Source organism: Elaeis guineensis, chromosome 1 (assembly GCF_000442705.2).
Source record: "Elaeis guineensis isolate ETL-2024a chromosome 1, EG11, whole genome shotgun sequence".
Taxonomy (NCBI): domain Eukaryota; kingdom Viridiplantae; phylum Streptophyta; class Magnoliopsida; order Arecales; family Arecaceae; genus Elaeis; species Elaeis guineensis.
Window position 1 is genome coordinate 4,778,681 of NC_025993.2, and position 12,334 is coordinate 4,791,014.

A 12,334-nucleotide genomic window follows, 5' to 3' on the forward strand; every position below is an offset into this window, starting at 1 on the left:
TCACATCTCTAGAGCCTTGGCAATGAGCCTATGAATGCAATACTACACTACGATGAAAATGGTCATTAACGACGCTATTAAAGTTATTTTACGACGCTAATAAACGTCGTCAATATTCTTTACGATGCTTCAAAAAGCGTCGCCAAAGCGTCGCCTATGTAAGAGTGGAGACGGAAAGCGCCGACGCTTTTTAAAAGCGTCGTTATTTTGGTAACGACGCTTTAAAGCATCGTAAAATTAACTTTTAACGGCGCTTTTTAGCGTCGTTAATGACAACGCGTCCGCCACTCTACCAAGACGCTTTTTGAAGCGTCGGCTGTTAGGTTTTTTGCGACGCTTATAAGCGTCGTTAAGTTTGTTTTAACGACGCTTTTAAGCGTCGTTAAATGCATTTCTAACGATGCTTTAAAGCATCGTTAAAACCATATTTAATGGTACTTTTTAGCGTCGTTAATGACTCTGCGACCCGCACTCTATCAAGACGCTTTTCAAAGCGTCGACTTTTTTGTCTTTAACGACGCTTATAAGCGTCGTTAAAGGTTTTAAGAGAAAAAAAAAATATAGGTTTTATATTCCAAAAAAAAATAATACATACATTCCTGTACAAAATTATATCAATTATTCTAACATAAACCTGTACAATCACCACCATTCACACCTGTACAATCACCACCATTCACACCAAAAGCAAACTTAAATAGCAAATTTAACCAAACCAAAAGACATTATTTTATATAAATAAAAATAAAGTACTAATCGTCCATTACAATCAAGAGTAATATAAATAAATATAAAAATATAATAAAAATAAAATAATATCAATCTGCAGGTGGATGGTCGTCGTTGTCTCCACGTGACGTGCCGCTATCTCGACGGGTGCCTGATGTGCCAGGAGCCTACAAGAAACATATCAAAAGCATGATTTACATATCTATAAATAAAAATATATAAATTATTAAATTAATACAAAAATATATATTTAATAATATGTGTTTACCTGAGATGGACCATACATCTCTAATAAAGATGTAAGCCGATCAATCTGTCCCCTCATGGCCTGCATCTCGGCACGGCTCTGTCGCATCTCCTCCATCTTAGCGGCACGACTCTGTCTAATCTCCTGTATCTCCGCCTCGAGTCTGCGAACGCGTGAATCCTGAGCATCTGCTGCAGCATGCTGCGTATATCTACTAACCTCAGATAACTGAGTGGGGGTGACTCCTACTCCATAACCCCTCACTCGGCCGTAGCGCTCTGATCCCATCAACTCTGTGAACACCTCGGCCTCGATACGGCTCTGCTGCGTAGATGCTGCGGACTCGTCGTCACGCTCCGCAATGAGAGATGTAGCCCTCTCCTATATTTATTTTGAAAACAAGAGTTATACATTAATAGCTAACAAAATTAAATTTAAATCATTGGAAAAAATAGAATATTAATAATGCCGTACATATAAATCTCTCGACTCATCTCGAACAAAAGTACCATCCTGATGAGTATGAGTCATCCGGTAAAACTCCACTTGTCCGGGTTCCCTCCCATGCTCATCTACCTACACAAATAATTTTAATTTTAAGCAAACAGTTATAATAATTTAAAAAAATATATGAGTATCATGATACAAACATGATCCACGATACATAATGATATTAGTTATATAAATATTTTAACATAAAAATTAAAAATTAATTATGAAAGTTTAAGGAACATACAAATTCCTGTCGGAGTCGTGCATAACTCTTCGACCCCGATGTATGAGGAACAGACTGAGCTGCTTGTGCAGCTCTACCAATAGCAGAATAAGTTTGTAAAATAAAGTAAAGAACTTGTTATATGTATAATATATAATAAAAATCAATATTTTTATAAAATATTTAGAAAAAAAGATAATAAGCAGATAATATACATGTATCCTCTCGGAGAACCAATAATGAACCAACTCCATCCACTGATGAGGGGGTACATCAGGAGGACAATTCCTAGCAACCTCCTCCTCTGTCATACCCTGTCTCATATAGTCCTTCTTCAATTGTGCTCTATATTCTTTCCATTTGCGGTTGAGAGACTTCATTACAAAATCATGAGTGGATGGAGGGAGAACAAACTTGCTCTATAAAAAAAAAAGTTAAATGAAATAAATTATATAAATGATTAACAATTAATATACAGTATGAACATCAATTCATTACCTCTATAACTCGGAGGAGCTCAACTTTGTACGTTGGAAGCATGTCATTCCATTTTGCATAGCCCAACGGACATAGCTGAGGCCTCCGAGCAACAGTCCCCAAAAATGAAGTCAATAAGCAGGCAGCTTTCTTAATTGGCTGACCTAGCTGATTGCACTCCACAACAATCCTCTCGTCCTCACGCATCTGCCACACATCTCGTACTACTGTGGGTCCGCGTCTGGGGCGTACTCTCCCGGATCCGTCTGCAAAAAATACATAAAAGTAACTATATCATAAATATACATAAAATAAAATAAAAATAAAATTACATGAAAGACAATATATACCCTGCACGTGTATCTCATCATCTGGTTGATGAACAGAAGGATCGTGCTGTGCTGATGATGAAGGACAGGGCTCAGAATGCTGTGCAGCTGAACTGGCCTCAGGCTGCTGTGCTGAAGAAGACGTACCGGCCTCTGTCTGTGAAAACTGGAACTGCACACCAGCATATCATCCCCTGCGACGCATGATGTCACCTAGCATTTATATAAATAAAAGGTAGAATCAGTTAATATATGGAGTAAAATAACACAATAATTAATACAAAATATATACATCATAAATAATTATTACCAGTAACAATCAAGCAGTAGTGTTTCCTTCAAATTCTGTTCTAACCAACGTCGTCGTAGCATTTAAATCATCAGCTGGCATAAAATTGTAGGGCATACATTGTGTATAAGTGTCATCGTCATCATCCTCCACTTGATTTCCCATATCATATAAGTCTCTAGGTTTTGTTTTGATGACAGTAAACCAATCTTTATCTTTTGCGTCTTGTACATAAAATACTTGACGAGCTTGAGATAAAAAAATGAATGGGTCATCCTTCAATAACACACCAGTGTGTATCAACCTTGAAAAATTTACAAGTGTAAATCCATTTGCATCTTGTTTCAAACCCCTTGGTGAGTTTATGTCTATCCAATCACATCTAAACAGTACTACTTTAAATTTTCCATAATAATCCAACTCATAGATATCTTTAAGTGCACCATAATAGGATTTTCCATCCGCTTCCACCATAACACCGCTATTCTGTGTTTTTCTAAATTTCTCCCGTTCTCTAGTATGAAATTTAAAGCCATTAATTATGAAACCATTATATCTATTCACAATCTTGTTAGGTCCTCGAGCAAGAGCTATTAGTTCATCTGAATTATTTGTCTCAATCATCTTTGATACCTAACAAAAAATGATATGACGAAGTGCAGTTGAGTTATCTGATATTAAATATGTATCAAAAATTAATATATCCCATAATTAAATATAAATCACACCTGATTCGAAAGCCACATAGGGAATAACTCGACCAACCATCGCTGTTCAATCCTTGCATTAGGACGAATGTTATGATTGGCTCGTCTCTGATAAATTAAAAATTCACTGCATAAAATATAAATATATCATTTAGAACATTATATCTAATATAAAATTTAAATTTTGAAGTCATTCCTTAAATATACTAACCTGCGATGGTCAGATATTATGTCACTATGAAGTAACACATAACGATGTGCTTGTGCTAAGGATTTTTGATCAAGTACAATACTTTCAGCTCTTCCCAAGAATTTTCCAGCAGTTAAGAACTTATACAGTTCTGCATTCTCCACAAAGTCATTATGCCGTTGAGGTCGACTAAAAATAGTCTCTACACCTTGAAGATATCTTGAACAAAATGTCAAACATTCATCCGCAATATATGCTTCAGCAATCGAGCCTTCGGGATAGGCTCTATTTTGCACATAATCTTTAAGACGCACAAGATACCTTCAAGAATTAAATATTTATTAAAATATCAGTATGCTGTTGTTTCTAATAAAATTATCAAAAGATTTAAGGTTTGCAATAATACCTCTCAATAGGATACATCCATCTATAATGTACCGGTCCACCAACTTTAACTTCTGAAACTAGGTGAATGAGCAGATGTACCATAATAGAGAAAAATTCAGGAGGAAATTTTTTTTTCATCTGACAAAGTGTAATTGCAATATCGGATTCTAACTTATCAAGTTTCCGAGGATCAATAACTTTGGAACATAATGCCTTAAAGAATGACGATAGTCGAAGTACAATTGTAACAACTTGTTTCGGCAATGACGATCTTAAAGCTATTGAAAAAATATCTTGCATCAATATGTGACCATCATGACTTTTAAGATTTGAAAGTTTTTGATCTTTTAAATGCACACATCGTGAAATATTTGATGCATATCCATCAGGTACCTTGATACTTTTCAAAACTCCCAAAAAATTATCTTTTTCTCGAGCAGACATTGTGTAACATACAGGAGGCACATAAATTCTATCATTAGCAAGCATTTTAGGATGAAGTTCCTGTCGGATATCCATTTCTTTTAAATCAAGACGTGCCTTTATGTTATCTTTGCTCTTTCCATCAAGATTTAAAAATGTTCCAAGTAAATTATCGCAAACATTCTTCTCTATATGCATGACATCAAGATTGTGCCGAATAAGATTATGTTTCCAATAAGGTAAGTCAAAAAAGATACTTCATTTTTTTCATAAATGTTTACTGGGCTGTTGTGTAGATGCTATCTGTGTGTCTTCCTCATTTTCATCCTCAAAATAATTGTCTGGATCTTGAAACACCTCTGCATCTATAGTACTGATACTGACTTCCTCTGGTAACCCTTCGTGCACTGAGCTTTCAACATCATCCCTTCCTCTTTTTTTAGAGGACTTTGAGTGCTTACCATAGCTGTAATTGATGCCATCCATTTGTCTATGAACATCAGTTCCAGAAGGTGGAATAGAGGCACATCCCAATTCTATAGTACCATCAAACAAATCTTTCTGAAATCGAAACGGATGATTTGCTTCCAACCATCGACGATGTCCCATGTAACAAAACTTACCTCCATGTTTTAACCAAATTGAATGTGTTGAATCTCCACAACAAGGACATGCGACCCGTCCCTTTGTACTCCAGCCAGATAAATTGGCATATGCTGGAAAATCATTAATAGTCCATAACAAAGCTGCCCGTAGTTTAAATGTTTGGCCGTTGGAAGCATTAAATGCATCAACACCCTCCCACAACTGTTTCAATTTCTCTATCAAAGGCTGTAGAAAAATATCAATATCATTGTCTGGACCTTTATCTCCTGGAATAACCATTGACAAGATAAGTGATGATTGTTTCATGCACATCCACGGTGGCAAATTGTAAGGTATCAAAATGACTGGCCAAGTGCTGTAGGTAGAACTCAGGATCCGAAATGGATTGAAGCCATCAGAAGCTAAGCCAAACCTAACACTGCGAACATCAGAGGCAAAATCAGGATGCCTATCATCAAATGCTTTCCATTGAAGACTATCTGCTGGATGTCTCAACATTCCATCCTTTGTACGTCCTTCATCATGCCATCTCATTGATGAAGCTGTTTTTGATGATGCATAAATCCTTTTCAATCTAGGTATAAGAGGAAAGTAACGCAATACCTTGATCGGTTTCTTTTTACTCCGCGTTGCATCCAATTCATTCAGTACATCGTCTCGATCTTTTTTTTGTGTTATCCATCTGGAAGATCCACATACATTGCATGACTCTTGATTAGCATTTTCACCCCGATATAACATACAATCTTTCGGACAACTATGAATCTTTTCGTATCCAAGATCCAATTCCTTTACTACTTTCTTAGCTTCATAATACGATGGTGGTAAACGAGTGCTTTCTGGAAATGCATCCTTTAATAACTTGAGCAGCATGGTAAAACTCTTTCCAGACCATCCATTCAAATATTTTATATGAAATAAATGTACAAGAAAAGAAATCTTAGAAAATTTTGTACAACCCGGATATAATTCTTCGTTTGCATCTTTCATTAAGGTGTGATAACTAGCTGTCTCATCATTAGATGTATGTATAGGCTCCTCAACATGCATACGTTCCGTATGCGTACATCCATCAAACATCCCAACTGTTTCTTGTATATTACTGGATTCTCCTAAATTTTGAACACCAAATCCAAAAGCATCTGTGATCAAACCCCTTATGTCATCATCTCTTGCAGAATTGTCTTGTAGGCTAGTGGATCCAAAATAAGTCAAGGGTTGGTTACATGATGATGGCAACATAGATTCTCCATGAAAAATCCAGTCGGTATAACCTCTTAAAAAACCATTCCATACCAAATGTTCTTCAATATTTTGTGGATCTAAAGAAGAACTATTTACACATTTCCGACATGGACATAAAATCTTTCCATTCAAACTACTTTTCTCCATACCAAATTTAATGAAGTCATGAACTCCATCTAAATATTTTTTACTATTCCTTGGTTTATTTATCCAATTTTTGTCCATTGTAGGATAAAAATGACCGAACTTGCAATTTATCTAAAAATAAAAAAATTATACAATCTATATTAATGCAATGAGTAAAAAATATCAGTCATTTCATAAAATTCAAAAAAATAACAGCTAGATAAAGTTTACATAGTAAATGCTTGCTATCATCAACTAATAGGTAAAGAAGGTCCTATCCCATTCAGAAAATGTATTAATTCTATAGGTCAATTACAAAAATCAAATGATATGCAACAAGAGCCGAAAAAAATTTCGGCAGCATTTCCCCTTAGTTCTTCCGTATAGGAAGAACAAAAGAAAAATACCATCCGAAATTTATTCCGAACCCTCAGCATACCATTTGATTATGGTAATGACCTATAGAATTACTCACATTTTCTAAACTGTCCATACTGGACAATCAATTGATCAATGTACATAATTCTTTTACCCGTACAAAAATAAATAAATGTACGAATACAATAGAATATGTACATTAATCAAAAGATGGGTCTATGTTTCTATGCAATGCAATTTTTTTTAAAATTAATTCATAATTAACTTGATTTAATACCTGATATTAACTTGGGGAGTAGTGGACAAAGAAACTTGGCCCAGCTTAATCCAGATGCTTAGTCTTCATCAGTCACGAAGATAAGGATAACGTAGGCCATACGATATCAGGGTCCAGCCACATAACGAGCGTCACATGTCAGATAAGCAATCAATCAGGATTCATGAAACTATGAAATTATCCATTCATCAACCATGTATCACAACCTTAATTAATTGTACTATATATTTTCGGGTGAACCTCATAGAGAGATACTAAGAGGGTGTGGTTGTAAATTGATCTAGCTCTATATCATTTATTTTATGCTATACATGTTTACCATATTTGATAATTTAGGAGAGGTGTGGATGAAGATGATCATGACTTATACGTTCGCTCCACAAGTACATATGAACCAACCATCATTCGATATTAGATTTTTTATTTGTTTGTCATTATCTTTAAAAAATCTCAATATTATTCTGGTTATGTGCTATCATGTGCTGGTTTTCTGTTCTTTTTCACCCCTCTTTTTAGATCATGAAAAACTTATTACACCAACCAGATAGTGACCTACTCAGTGTTTTATGTAGTTAAGCCAATTTTTATAATTAATTTTCATATGTTTTGCCACCATATGGATTCTTGTGAATCGGATGGGTTAATTAAAGCTTTCATCTGGATTAATGAGTTATGCTCATTTGAATTCGTTATGTTGCATGATGAGTATTGTATATTCTCGATCCTTAATGTTAATATCCATATACAGATATTTCATTATTTTCTTGCTACTAAAATCCTTGTGAAAGTCATGTGAATAAATAAATATTTTTTGTTTGGATAAGTAAATAAAGAAATACATATAAATAAGTATCTTATCTTACAAAAAAAAAAAAACTGTGCTCCCATCAATTTTTAGATTTTAATTTTATATTAAAAAAATTATATAATTTTTATATTTTTTTATGAAGAGCATAGTTATTGAATCACAGATGATGACCATTAATAGCAGATCTTTTGTAATGGATGCAATTCAATGGGTGCTTCATGGTTTAAATGGGAACGTTTGAACATGATAAAAATGTAATACGATATAGGATAAAAAATATTAAATTTAAAAATAAAAAAATTTCAATTCCATATATCTTTTGAGTATTTATGAGTTATCTTTATACGACCAAGCATCTAATAATACAAGATCAATAATTAAAATTTTAAAAACGATGAAATATCACAATTTAACGATACCAAACCCCTGTTGTGCAGAAATGAGTTATCTTTCATTTGCTAAACTCACTTTGAAGTGTGCAGAACTGAGAAGGAAAGATCAACCTGATCTCGGGACAGTCATCTTGCCCGAGCTCGATCGGTTCAGAAAGTTTGGACATGCATACAAAGAAAATGCTGGTGGCAACATTTTTGGCCCTTCACCACACAGTTCTAACATGTCACAACCGAGAATCAGGTCTCACACCACTCAGGTTAGTTTAATTTTTTAATTTTGAAACAGAAGCCTTTCAATATCTGTCAAGCAGTGTGAACCAAAATGCAACAACTGTACTAATTTGAGTCGTTTATGTTTGCACAAACAGGATCAGGTATCCAGCAATTCCATTTCTAGTGCTCCATGGTTGTCTTCAGCTGATATCTGAGAGCTATCATGGGATCAATTGAAAGAAAAACAGGATTTTCATAGGCCGTCCCAGGAGAATCAGTTAGAAATCCCCATATGCATACATATGTATGTCATGAGATAACATACAAACATAGCTCATAAAGTAACATCAAAGTAAAGAGAAGCAGTTAACATGTTCGAATGCCAAAATCTTTTCAATATTCCAAAAATCCATCTGCTGGCCAACCAAAATGCCATCTCTCAGGTTTTCTTCCTCCCCTAAGATCTCTTCTACGATGATTAAACTCTCAAGGGACCAACTCAAACCACCACAACTCCCACCAACCGGAAACAAAGAAACCCCTCCGCTCCACTCTCTCTTAGGTGTTCGCCTTCCCCTCAACGAAACCTAAGAAACCCCTCACACAAACCCCAACCGAAACCTAAGAACTCCCCTCTCCCTCTCTCAGGTGTTCTCCTTCCCATCAGATCTTTGAAAAGAAGAATGAATGAAAAGAAAAACAAGTGAAATGGGGAAAACATTTTACCTTTCAAAATTTCTGTGGAGCGGCAGAGCAGGCTTTGTTTCCCTTCGATTTTCCTCTAGTTTTTAGATTCTTCAGGAGTCGGATGGGAGGCTTGGGGTGGCCGAATGGCGAAGTGGGATGGTGGGAAGCTTGGAACAGCCGAACAGGGAAGGAGGAGGAGGAGGGCCGGTCGGGTGGCTGCTTCCAGGAGGGCGGACGGTGTATGGCTTGGACCGCGCAGGCGCGGCGTCGACGGATGCGGCAGCAGAGGGGAGCGGCGGACGGAGGTGAGGCGTGGACGGCGGATGCGCGTGGACGGCGGGTGCGGTGCCGGCGGCGGAGATGGGCCGGGGTCGGCGAAGGAATGGGTGGAAATTAAAGGGGCGGCGGTAGATAGATTAGGGTACGGGAGGAGGGGGCTATTAAACGAACCTACCGACGCTTTTTAGCGTCGTTAAAAAGCGTCGATATTTTCTTTATTTAACGACGCTTTTGCTAAAAGCGTCGGCGTTGACAGTTTCAAATATTACGATGCTTAAGCGTCGTTAACAAACGACGCTTTTTAAAAGCGTCGCAGGTCAGCAACCTGCCGACGCTTTCCAAAAGCGTCGGCAAAAAAAGGCCGGTAATTTAATATTTTTTTATAGTGCTAGTACATTTCCTGGCTTTGAAAATGTGGAGAACCCACTTCACATTGTTCAGCGAGTTGGACACAACTCACCTATCGAAGTGACATCATCCTGAATCATTCTTCCTAATGAATAATTAGGTAAGATCTTTGGGTCCCATTAAAAGAATCACTGACTGTATAAAAGCCATAAAATAAGCATGGCGAAATCCTCTTCTCAAGACACTACACTTGTTAACCAAGGCAAAGTTTTGGTCTACCATGTAATGTGTCTTTGTTGTACTCAACCAAGGCATCTAAGTTTTCTAGGTGGAGTCAGGTTGCTGCATTTGCTTATGCGGCCAGACATGATGGCGTTTGGCACCATAATTCCGTTCAGACGTTTGGCTTTTCTCAATAGCTTTGGTAGCCAACAGCCATGCACAGAAAGTTGCTATCTGTACTGCCAAGTCCCCAAACCATGAAGTCATAATTCAGGAAACATTTTTTCTTGGAGGAGCAGTATTGTTGGTGTGACTCAAAAATCTCACTAGTTCCACCTTCCCATCTTTCGATCGCTTTATAAACCCCCTAAGAAAAACGCATCAGTTTAGCAACATCTTCAAGTATTTGAGCTACCTACAATCAAATTGACTATTTAATTTCATCACTCCACCAACATTGACCAAGGTATAAAGGTTTCTGATGCATGTGTCAAATATTTTAGTGCTGGATTACTATTTTGTCCATTTGGGAAGTTGTTCATTCTAGATGCTCTCTCTCTCTCTCTCTCTCTTCCCTAAGGAGCTACGCAGCTTATTTACCATGACTTTAATATGTCCCATAGAAATTTGAAGGTTAAATGTGCCTTGGAGTCAAGGTAGAGGACATTCTGAGCATGATCAGCCTCCCCATTAGCCACATACCTACCAAGTTTAGTTCCCCTCTATTTAGGATTAAACTGGAGAGGTCCATTTCCCAATCCCCAGCTTCTATGCAGTGAGGAACAACTAGTGATTGAGTGGTAACTTGGTAGCCCTGTTCAATCACTAGTCATTCTGCAAGACACAGAGGGCTAGTGATTATGTATCAGATCTCTCTAGTTCAATGTGAAACTTGATAGATTTCCAACTCTCATCTATCAAAAGTGGTCGTCAATTTCCAGATGACCTCAATGATTTCTGGGAGCATCCAGTGTTTCTCTTATCATATTGAGTGAAGTGGATCTTCTAAGCTTAAAAAATGACCTTAGAGTCTTACTTTCTCAATAATTGCTCTTTAGATGATACCTCCATGCCATGTCCCTGTTTGCAAGTAATTGGCATGGCGTACAATGCAGAGACCTTAGCATACACCAACCTGATATTTGTACTGGATTGATGCCACACTATCTTTTCTGTATTAGAATTGGTTTATTCTAAGCAAATTTTCATCGTTAAATTTCATTGATTTATATTCTTAATTTCTTAAAAAATATATTGCTATTGAGTTTTATTGGAGAAACTCTTAAAAAAACTGCATATTCTGGAAAAAAGAGAATGCACTGGAAGGCAAAATGTAGACTTGTAAAGTATCAAGCTTAGATGATAACAAGTGTCACCATATAAATGTTTTTGAGGGAAAAACATCAGTATAATACAGCACTGATTTTGCTAAATTATGATCACAACTAACTATATATATATACACATCCTCTTTTTATAATAGTTGCACTCATTTAATGCCTCTCCCTCCTTGTGTCCCACCATGGCATACAAATCACTAATTTATATCCAAATCTAATTCCAAAGTTTAATTTCTTACAAAATCTCAAAAATTAGCTAAATATTTCCGTTAAAAAAATGATGATTTGTTATCAAAAAACCCTTCTTGCCTAGATGAGCAACTCACCTTGAGGGCATGCCTCTTTATCACATGATTTCCAAACTCATAGATGCAATGCTCTAAACCAAGAGGTCTGTCGACTTGATTTCCATATCTCATTTTAGTAAACAAAACAAATCCATATTAAAAAAAAAAAAAAAAAAGCCCAGCATTAGCATACCATATATTAGGTATTTAGCAGTTAACCACCTTCTAATTATAAGAAGTTAGCTTAAGCGAGCAGCAGGAATGCTAGAGAGCAATAATTTACCAACAATATTGGACGCACAAAATTTAGGGATCGACTGACATCATAATCACAATTCACAATGTTGGTGGCCCCCACTAAACTTCCCTTCAAAACTGGACAAGGAACTTTCACTAGCGTGGGGCTTGGTTTCATTGGGGGCCCACACGTATGGTGGGATGCGGTGGGCACAGCTTGTGTCATTCTCTCGCAGGCAGATCCCGGACCCGGTTCCTTCCGTCCCACGACCGATCGCCCGTGCCGTGGCTTTATCTCCTTACGTGTCGCTCTCCGATTCCTTCGTCTGCTCTTCAGTACACGTGAAGGTCGGCCGTTTCCCACCCGGCCGCCCGCTTGTCTTCTACTGCCAT

At 36.9% G+C, this 12,334-nt stretch overlaps 1 protein-coding gene and 1 long non-coding RNA gene across 2 annotated transcripts; both read right to left on the minus strand.

Annotated features, from left to right (window-relative positions):
- LOC140854877 (uncharacterized) lies at positions 1–1,544 on the minus strand. The gene is made up of 4 exons (XM_073250920.1): positions 1,451–1,544; positions 1,014–1,357; positions 828–896; positions 1–28 (listed from the first exon to the last, which is right to left on the minus strand). Exons 1-4 carry the CDS (start codon positions 1,505–1,507, stop codon positions 1–3), a joined length of 498 nt encoding a protein of 165 aa, XP_073107021.1. The 5' UTR covers positions 1,508–1,544.
- A 375-nt stretch (positions 1,545–1,919) lies between these two features.
- LOC140854699 (uncharacterized) lies at positions 1,920–2,964 on the minus strand. Its single transcript, XR_012137878.1, has 3 exons — positions 2,519–2,964; positions 2,190–2,434; positions 1,920–2,110 (listed from the first exon to the last, which is right to left on the minus strand). It is a non-coding gene; the product is annotated as an uncharacterized lncRNA (long non-coding RNA).
- Between the last annotated feature and the right edge of the window lie 9,370 nt (positions 2,965–12,334).

Excerpts from the sequence above, each read along its gene's own strand:
- LOC140854877 (XM_073250920.1), bottom strand. The coding sequence starts at position 1,507 with ATGACTCATACTCATCAGGATGGTACTTTTGTTCGAGATGAGTCGAGA. Across the intron at positions 1,358-1,450 it reads ATGAGTCGAGAGATTTATAT|GAGAGGGCTACATCTCTCAT; the intron begins GTACGGCATTAT and ends AAATAAATATAG. Across the intron at positions 897-1,013 it reads CTTACATCTTTATTAGAGAT|GCTCCTGGCACATCAGGCAC; the intron begins GTATGGTCCATC and ends TGTTTCTTGTAG.